Below are 10,315 nucleotides of genomic sequence, written 5' to 3' on the forward strand. Positions count from 1 at the left end.
TGGACCTTCGGAAGAGCAGTCGGGTGCTCTTACCCACTGAGCCATCTCACCAGCCCTAAAAAAAAAAAAATTTTTTTAAAGAAGGAGTTATAAGTAGAAGCAGTCGTCTTGAGAAGCCCTGACCTTGCTCACCCAGACACCTGACCAAATCCGGCTCCCTCTAACTGAGCAATGTCTCCCTGTGCTCTAATGCCTCCTACCACAGTGGGACAATCAGAACTCACTGCAAGGGCTATAAACTCTGTGCCTAAGGCACCAGGCACAAGCAAGAACATGGGAGACTGGGGTTTCAGAAGGTTATGGCTCGGGTTGGAACAAGCACAAGGCCTACTTGACTACCCAGGTGCCTCTTACACACCGAGCCCAATCAAAAAGGCACCGTGGTATCCTGAACCGCTGCCATGATGTCATTTCCTCCTTCCCCCACTCCCCTCCCCGTTTGTGGCTGGTTGGGATTGAACTCAGGGCCTTGTACACGCTTGGCCACGCCCCTGGTCCCCACCTGGTCCTGTCACTCATTTCCGGCACCTTTCTGGAGGCAGATGGGGTGAACCTTCAGAGCCCTGCAGCATGACAGCAGCCCCTGCCTGAGGCTCCTGTGGCCTTCTCTATCACTCTGGTGTTCTTTCCACATCTCAGTACAGGCCTGGGGTGGAGGCAAGGCACCGTCAGAATCCTGGCTCCCCACCCCACCCAGTAATTAAAACACTGCTGTGTCACCCAACCACAACAGGATAGCTCTCTCTTCTGGCTCCTTCTTGGGGACAGACTTTCACTTCCTGTTCGCTATCCTTTTAAAATGTGGGGCACACTCCACCTTAGAGCTAGACTCTGAACCTGTGGGTCTCGACCCCTCTGGCAACCCTCTACCTCCAAAAATATGTACTTTGTGATTCCTAACAGTAGCAAAACTATATGCAACAAAACGGGTCCATTACATGCTCCCCGGCCTATCAACACCTCCACAGGTCATTTCCTGCAACCTCCTAAAGAGAGATGAGCCAGCCATTAGAAAGTGCTACCTGGGGGCTGGTGAGATGGCTCAGTGGGTAAGAGCACCCGACTGCTCTTCCGAAGGCCCAGAGTTCAAATCCCAGCAACCACATGGTGGCTCACAACCATCCGTAACGAGATCTGGCACCCTCTTCTGGAGTGTCTGAAGACAGCTACAGTGTACTTACATATAATAAATAAATAAATCTTTAAAAAAAAAAAAAAGTGCTACCTGCTTAGCTTACAAAGATGGCAAAGGTTTAAGAAGGGCCGGACAACAAATAATTACCTTAAAAAAAAAAAAACGTTTTAAAGCATCATTTATTTTTAGTGTGTGTGTGTGTGTGTGTGTGTGTGTGGTGTGTGTGTGTGTGCGTGCGCGCATGCACCTGCTTGATAGCATATGCACCATGTGAGTGCAGGTACCTATGGAGACCAAAAGAGGGCACCAGTTTGCCCTGGAACTGTAGTTACAGGTGACTGTGAGCTGCCTAATGCAGGTCCTGGGAACAGAAACCCAGGTCCTCTGTCAGAGCAGCCTGTGCTCCTAACCACTAAGCCACCTCTCCAGCTCCCACACAATTATTTGTTTAAACGTGTAACTTCTTGAATCTCCACTATCTATCCCAAAGTCAAAGACAGAACACACGTATACACATAAACACCATTAGGCTGGGGTTGTAGCTCAGTGACAGAGTCCTCAGCTAGCATGGCTGAGGCCATAATTCTTAGCACTGTCAAAAAAAAAAAAAAAGGCAAAGCTAAAAGTGAAATAGTAAATAAACTCTTGTTATCAGCTAAGGCAAGTCACTGAGAGAGGGGTGTGGCTTGGTGCTGCACCCCTGTGGCAGAAGTGGGGTTCGGGGGTTGGAGCTGTAGCACGAGAACCAAAAAGTGGTAAAGAAAGAAGATGGCCTGAAGCCAGGGAGGACAGAAACTGGCCCCTCTGCCCTCTCCATTTTCTGCCTGACAGGCTAAGCCTGCCTCAACCGGTTCTGATGCTCCCTGAATGACACCCAGGGGAGGTGACCTCACACCAGGACAGGTAGCTGGCCATGTGGGCACAGTTTTCCTTGACTTGATGTGATCTGCAGAAGTGAGCTGGCGTGAGGACGCAGCCGGTGTTAAGACGTCCTTAGGCGGCTCTGGCAGTGGCAGCCTGTGACCCTGTGACGACTGGGGGACAGAGCAAGGCGGCAGCTGCCCCTGCAGAGAGCACATGTGTTAGCACGTCCAAGGCTGCTTCTTCAATCACCAAAGCCCCCAGAGTTCAGAACTACACTTTCTGGGTTTGACATAAATGATCCACTTGCCTCAGCCTTCCGGGCCTGAATTATACATACACACAAGTACGCCCCGCCCAAGACTTCCAACACCAGCTACACACCCTGACAGAAAGCAAACAAGATCAAGGGTCTCAGGAACCAAAGACATGATCGCCAGCGGCCCCCAGTCTGGGGCATCTCCCAACCGGTCTCCATATTGATGGCCTGACACAGGGATCCAACATCTGGGATCCACATGGCCGGCGGCTATTCCCCCTCCCCCATCCCCCACACACTCCAAGCGCATCCTCCCTGGTCCTGCCTTTCCTGCTCCTTAATCCTGGTTCCTGACACATCCTCTTTTCATAGCCAAAACAAATCCAGAGGCTCTAGGGTGGAGGGGATGGTGGTGATGGCAGGTGTGGGGGAGGGTACACGGAGGAGGAAGCCTTGGCTCACGACAGGAAGCTGGGGTTTTCCCTTGTCCTCTGTTCAGGCTCCCCCGTGATCCCACAGACATTGTACAACAAACACCACCAGGGGGGCCATTCTGACAACAGGGAGCGCTGCCTTGGAGGCCAGCCAGCACCGTGGAACAGCACACACTTCGATCCCGAAGCTAGAAACCAACTTGGGGGTGAGACACCCCTTCCCCACCCCCACCCCCCAATCCTGCCCCCTCAACCTTCACTCCCTGGTGGAGGCACAGAGCTAGGATGCTTGGATCCAAGTGTACCAGTGTGACTTTATGATACAGGTTACTACTGAAAACCTCAGATTCCTCCCAGTGGGAGGATCTTGAAAGTACTGACCTAGATATCTGCGGGGTCACGATGCCACAGGGGACGTGCGCACCGCGTCCCGGGAGCCGCCCCACAGTGGTAGCTCACTGTGACTTTTCTGTGAACTTTCTCACTCAGAGTGACTGGGCAGGGGAGAGGAGATTGGCCACGTCATGGAATCTGCTCAGCCGAGATCAGAAGGAAGAGCTACCTACCCCTCAGGTCCCTGAGCATGAAGGGCCCCAACGCTTCCGGCATCGGTCTTGGTTCCCTTCTGTAAGGGCATGCGTGGGGTTTCCTCCAGGGGCCTCGCGCTGTTACTCAAGACAGTCCCAGGAGACACGGTGGCCAGAAACCACCAGATCAACAGCACAGTAAATCCTCTGGCTGCTCCCATGTCCCTCCTCCCCTCCCTGACTGGGAGGCTGGGAAGTCAACTGTTCTGGCTCATAAAATACTTCCAGAGCACATATGATCTCAGACCTCCTTCGGGTGACTGGTGGAACAGGGCAGCAGGTGCCGGTCCCGCACCCAGCTGCTGTGCCTGCCATTTAGATGCGGTGGCTTTTCTCCGTGCAGAGGGAGAGATGGAGTTTCGTGGCAGGGGGCCCCGAGGCAACAGACAGGATCCCCCCATGAAGATGCAGAGGGCCAGGAAGCACGAGGTTTTGAGTCTCTATTATGAGGCTCCATCTCAGCAGGCTGGGTGCTCGCTCATTTTAATTGGTACCACCGACAATCTGGCGACACCCCGCACTCTGCCTTGGTAGAGCCCTGTAAAAGCCAGAGGAATGACTCCGGCAGGGCCAGGTGGCCAGGCCAAGTGGGAGGTGGTGGAAACTTAATTGTTCTTGGTTTCCAACTGCTACGCTGTCTCGGTGTCCCTGTGTGGTGGCAGGCACCTGCTGGGGTGGGAGTGAGGAGATATGGGTGCATGCCTCACACACTGCAGACGGTCCGCGGAAGAGCCTCATCACCTACCTACATTGTAGCTGGCCACGCACTGACCATGTGATCTGTAGCACTTCACCAAGTCCCCGCCCCCACCCCCACCCCCCTGCCTGGGGTACTGTAAGAACCCTAGGATGCTGCAGCTTGTCAAAGCCAGTTATGTCCTCAGTTAGGAACGGAGGCCTGGGGCTTGACTCAGGAACCCACACAGCCACCCCACCGCTCCGGCTACAAAGGTCATGGAAGGCCCCTGGTGTCCTCGGCTCTTTGACGAGCATGCTAGAACATCTGGCCCAAGAAAGAGCTATACAGTTAGACTTCTGCAGGAGGGACCATTGAGCTGACCATCTTTCCAGAATGGTCCCGCCACACCTTCTCAGCTCCTCTCGGCCGCATCCGCTTGAGGCCAGCAGGTCTGGTCATCTAGATGGTACCTGGTACTGTATGAAGTCTCTAGAGAAAGAGCCTGAATGTCACACACAGGCCCCTGTGGGTACAGTAGCTCTCTCTCTCTATATATATATATAGATAGATATCTATATATATATATATAGTGCTATATGTGCTATAGATAGATAGATAGATAGATAGATAGATAGCACAGTGCCCAAGGCCTGACTCCCAAGACTCTCTTCTCTGTCCCCTTAGGTTCCATCCCTGACCAGCTTGTCACCTAGAAACTACAACAGTGTCACCAGTGTCACACCAAAGCAGCCAGAAGACCGTGTTACAGCCGTCCTCACGTCCCTAGTCTGTTCTTCACCAAAAAACACATGTGTGAGCTTAAGGGGGGATGGGGTGGGAGGGGGCAAATCCTGATGTGAATTGCCAGGAGCCTCCGGGCACACCCACTGTATGGACTGGCTTGGACACGCAGCCGAGATCACTGTCCCGAATGCATGCGGATTATTGGTTGTCTCTAACCACTCTGCCACCCGTCAGCCCCAGGTTCTTTTAAAGGTTCTTCTCTCTGTTTTAAACACCTCACCTCCTTTATCATCAGCCTGACACCCTTCTGCCCATGAATAGTATCTCACTAGCCGCCCTTAGAGCCAAAGATGTTAAGAGTTCTTACATGGGCCTAGCAAACACAGAAGTGGATGCTCACAGTCAGCTATTGGATGGATCACAGGGCTCCCAATGGAGAAGCTAGAGAAAGTACCCAAGGAACTAAAGGGATCTGCAACCCTATAGTTGGAACAACATGATGAACTAACCAGTACCCCGGAGCTCTTGTCTCTAGCTGCATATGTATCGAAAGATGGCCTAGTCGGCCATCACTGGAAAGAGAGGCCCATTGGACTTGCAAACTTTATATGCCCCAATACAGGGGAATGCCAGGGTCAAAAGAATGGGAATGGGTGGGTAGGGAAGTGGGGGGGGTATGGGGGACTTTTGGGATAGCATTGGAAATGTAATTGAGGAAAATACGTAATAAAAAAATAAAAAATAAAATAAAAAAGAGTTCTTACATAAAACCCACACATTGCCAGATCCAAACTGTGCATTTCCTAAACTGAAGACGCCACAGGAAGTATGGGGGGGGGGTGGGCACTGGAGGAAAGGTTACAAGAACTGTGGGCCTCAAAGACCACGTGAGACTGAGCCCCTGTAACTCAAGGGAGGCCCCAGAGGATTTTGAGTTCCCAAATCAGCCTTGGCAACCCCAGAGAGACCCAGTCTCAAACCCCTCTCTCCCCCTCAACAAAACAATGAAAAAAAATTCCCAGGGCTGTGGAGTGGAGATGGCCCAGTGGGTAAAGGCCCTGGCCACCAAGTCCGATGACTAGAGTCTGTTCCAGCGATGCACACAGTGGACAGAACCGAGTCTTATGGGCTGTTGTCCTCTGACCTCCACACGGGTGCTACGGCACATACACATGCAGGCACAGGAAAACAAAATGAAGTAGTCGAATGATAAAGCAAATCCCTATGCTGGCGTGCTGACTCCCAAAGTCTCTCAATATGGCGCATAGGTTTCAAGATGGGATCTTTAGAGGTAAATGAGCTAAAACCTAGGGGTTTGCAGCCACAGTCGACCTCGGCCTGGGGGGGTCTCTGGGACCATGAGGTATTATTGGGAGAGAAGAGACTCAAGCGACTGGTTCTAGGCAAGGCAGAATGTCACTCACATCTGACAAGAGCCATTTGTCAGCCACACCAACCAGCTTCCAGGCCCCAGAAAATCAGCTCAGTTCATTTCTGTCACATCACGCCCTGAGAAGTCTCTGCTCCTGTAGGCACTGAGCTGAGAGGTCCAAAGATGAATGGAAGTCAGAGCCCAGAAGGTGACCGGATGGCTGAATCATTACCACAGGTGGCTATCTCTCCCTGCCTGCCCCGGACAGCAGCAAAGTGACTCATTAACTCTCTCTAGAGGGACGCTGACAAGATTCCCAAAGGACTGTGTGAGCAGAAGGAATTTTCAGCTCCAACTGGAATCCTTGAGCAAATGGAGAAGGCTCAGGAATGTCTTCCGGACAGACTGCCGGACCAAAGCCTGGGCTCAACACAGCACTGGAGACTCACCGGACTGGAGGCAGGCTGACGCCATGGGCTATCCCTAGAATCAGGACCAGGCAGGAAAGAAGGCAAGGGACACTGAGCAAAACTGCTTGGGTCCACCATGGAGGGAAGGGACGGTCCCCAAACAGTTTTAGGACAGGAAATTGCTAGGTTGGGTGTGGCTCCCATTGACAGTAGGGGACCTCAGGACAATGTGAAAATCAAAACATGTAAGCATGAAATAGCTCCGCCTGGACAAAGGTCTGTGGGCCTCCTATATCAACTGGAGCTAAACTAGAGTCCTTTTAGAAGAGGGAATCTCATTTGAGAAAAAATGCTGCCTATCAGACTGCCCTGTAGGAAGTCTGCAGTATATATATTTGGTTTTTCGAGACAGGGTTCTCTGTGTAGCCCTGGCTGTCCTGGAACTCACTCAGTAGACCTGGCTGGCTTTGAACTCAGAAATTCGCTTGCCTCTGCCTCCCAAGTGCTGGGATCAAAGGCGTGTGCTACCACTGCCCGGCTGCAATATATTTTCTTTTTCTTTTTTTTTTTCTTTTTTGTTTTATTTGGTTTTTTGTCTTTTGGGGTTTTGGTGCAGTATATTTTCTTAATTAGTGGTTGACACAACAGAGGGCCCCGCCCATTGAGCGATCCCTGGGCTGGTGATCCTGGGATCTATAAGAAAGCAGGCTGAGCAAGCCATGAGGAGCAAGACAGTAAGCAGCACCCCTCCATGGCCTCTGCATCAGCGCCTGCCTCCAGGTCCCTGCCTTAAGTTCCTCCCATTATGGGTGCTACCTAGAAACCTAAGAAGAAACCTTTCCCACCCCAAGTTGCTTTTGGTTATGGTGTTTTGTCCCAGCCATAAAAATCACGACTAAGACAATATTTGTCCTCAGAGAGGCCCTGGCTTTCAGCCAGCTATGAGGGACGCTTCTTCCTCAGAGCTTTTAGAAAGCTCCCTGTAACAGTGTGAGAGGGGGAAACCGAGGCACGAGTGCCCTGAGCAGAAAACACAAGGCTCTGTGGCGAGGGATGTTGTTTTTTCTGTTCTGAATCGAGAATCGGCAACAGACTTCAGCAAGATCCGGTGGCCTCCCTGGTGGCCCCAGGAGCTGAAGGCCTGCTCCTGATACAGAACTAGGTGGCTCTCAGAAATTTCCTGGCATGGGAGAACAGGATCCTGCCCCAACGCTGGGCACTCTGGAGAGATCGAAGTCTTGAAGACAGCCAAAGTTCCCATTTAGAAATGGACCCGCCTCATGGCAGGCACGAGCAAGCCACCCTACCCCATTCAGTCCATTCCCTTTTGCAGATGACAGAGATGCTCCTGAAGGGGTGTCCCTGAAGCTGACTCATTTGCCTCTCTCTCTCCCCCAGAGCAGCTAACTCCACAGTGGTATGGGAGGAACAAACAGAAGGGGTTCTGCCCACTGGCTGTATGACCCTGGCCAAGTTAGCTCCCCTCTCTGAGGTCATTTTCTCCTCTATAAAATACAGGTAGCAATAACTGTCTTAAAGTCACAAGACAAGCTTGGCTTCTGCCAGGCCCTGGGTTAAAACCTCAAGACGGCAAATAAATGAACTCAAATAAAAATAACAGCCAACCCTAAGGGCCTCCTCCACCCACGTGTGTTAAGAGCTGGTGAAGAAAAATGGAAGAGGGGGGAGGAAAGGGGGGAGGACTTGGAGTAGGACGAAAAAAGGAAGAAGGGAAGAAACTTTAGTCAAGACAGGCCTGAGTTCAAATCTTTCCTCTCACTCACTAGCTGGCTGTGTGACCTTAGGAAACTTACTGAACTTCTCTGACCCTCAAGTTTCCTCCTTTGTAAAACTGCCTTCTGTGGAGGAGCTCTTGGAAAGAAAGCTAGTTAAGACGGGGAGTCAGCTGGCCGGGGGTGGTGGCGCACGCCTTTAATCCCAGCACTCGGGAGGCAGAGGCAGGCGGATTTCTGAGTTCGAGGCCAGCCTGGTCTACAAAGTGAGTTCCAGGACAGCCAGAGCTATACAGAGAAACCCTGTCTCAAAAAACCAAAATAAATAAATAAATAAATAAATAAAAGACGGGGAGTCAGAGCCAGGGTTCTACAGACCTGCACACCCCTTAGGGGAAATGGGTTTTTCTTCCCTGACTGATCCTCTGTGACCACCCAGCACAGCCACTTGGGATGGCAGTGAGCGTGAGGGGGAAGCATCGGAGGTTTGTAGGGAGTCAAGGTTATCCAGCATCCTCACCCTGGAACACTGCCCTCCTTCATTCCAGGAAGCCTCCGAGATCCTCAAAGCCCAACTGTATTCTTTGTGGACAAAGGAGATGGGGGTGCCAGGCTCAATGCCGCTTGGTCCATAGCATCTTCCCCTGTGGGCTTGTGGTATCCTTGGACCCTCCATCCTGGAAGGCTGTCTGCACTCACCGGGAAGCTCTGAAGCCCTGCTCCCTAACTTCTTAGACCCCTCTGCAAAGGCAAGTTATTTTAAGCCTCTCCTGAACCCTCGTCCTGAACAAATGAGGAGATGGTTTCGGGATGGGGACCAGGAAGGGTTTTAAGGCCTCTCCCTCTGCCAGAAAGACACTTAAAAACACAGGACAGCTCACCCCCTCTCTCGGGGTTTACTCTGTAGCAGGCTTCGATTCCCAGAAAGACAATGTGAAACCCCAAAGCCCCGATCAATACACCACAAAGCTCGCCACCCTCCACCCCATCCTGAGATGGCAGAGAGAACCAAGCTTGTCTCCATTACCAGCTTCAGGTGGGGACTCACAGAGACGTTTTTGTTAACAAGGATTGAGGCAAGGAAGAGAAGCCTGCCTGAGGTCTCCTGGCACAGGGTCAAAGCTGTGTCAGAAGTGAGGGACCCCAAACGCATTGCACAGCTGGGCTACAGCATCAGACACCCACAGTCACACAAGGTGCAAGGTCTGTGTCACACTTGAGATGGGCCACAGGGGCTGTTCTTCTCTCTTGGAGACGGAAGCCCACCCACCATCTCTCACTCTCTGAACAGACAAGCTCGGAGTCGCCCCGCCCACCTGTACGTTCACCCTGCCCACCTACCCACTGGCTTACTTTTGCTGGGCAGCTGCTCTTGGCCCAGGCTGTTGGAAGGAGGCAGCGGAGCACTCTCAGCCTCGTCCAAGGTCAGGATGAGCGGCACATCGTCATCTAAACTTACAGCCATCTTCTCCTGACCTGCGGTCCTCAGGATACAACGGCCAGGGCTTTAAACTGCCACCGGCTTGAGCTCCTGTTCAAAGCCACGGGGCGGGGGAAGCTTCCCAGAGCCTGTTCCATCAGAGGCATCTTCTAAGGTCTGAAGGATAAAAAAAAATTTAAATAAGAAAAGAAAAGAAAGAAAGAAAGGAAGGTAATGATTAAAACATAATCGTTACTGATGAACGTATTCTGGATCTGGCATCAGGGATGGCCATGCAACTGGAGCAGCCCACAGTGGTTTCAAAGTTGCTATAGAGTAAAGGATGACTTTGAACATCTGACCCCCCTGCCTCTGCTGGGATTACAAGTGTGCATCACACCTGGTTTATAGGGAACTGGGGCCTGAACCCAGGGCTGTGTGCTAGACCTCACTCTACCTGGTAAGCCACAGCCCATACTGCCACTGTGTTTCAACATTAAAAAAAAAGTTAGGAATTGCCACATCTGCTATGATTGGGAGGTTGAGGCAGGAGAGTGACATAGTTTAAGGACAGTTGAACTGTATAGTAAGTGTACTTACAGAGAGAGAGAAGGTGAGGGAGAAAGAAGAGAGAAGAAGAAGAAGAAGAAGAAGAAGAAGAAGAGGAGGAGGAGGAGGAGG

The 10,315-nt window shown here is 51.7% G+C and overlaps 1 protein-coding gene across 3 annotated transcripts in view; it reads right to left on the minus strand.

The window, feature by feature from the left end:
* The window catches only part of Tpcn1 (two pore segment channel 1), a 57,145-nt gene that overhangs the window by 44,028 nt on the left and 2,802 nt on the right, over positions 1-10,315 (minus strand). For all 3 annotated transcript variants that reach the window (XM_021162094.1, XM_021162092.1, XM_021162095.1), the window contains exon 2: positions 9,568-9,811. In XM_021162094.1, coding sequence (XP_021017753.1) covers positions 9,568-9,679 — 112 coding nt within the window. In that variant the 5' untranslated portion in view covers positions 9,680-9,811. The remainder of the gene's footprint in view (positions 1-9,567; positions 9,812-10,315) is intronic.

The sequence above is a fragment of the Mus caroli genome, chromosome 5, assembly GCF_900094665.2.
Source record: "Mus caroli chromosome 5, CAROLI_EIJ_v1.1, whole genome shotgun sequence".
In the NCBI taxonomy this organism is placed as follows: domain Eukaryota; kingdom Metazoa; phylum Chordata; class Mammalia; order Rodentia; family Muridae; genus Mus; species Mus caroli.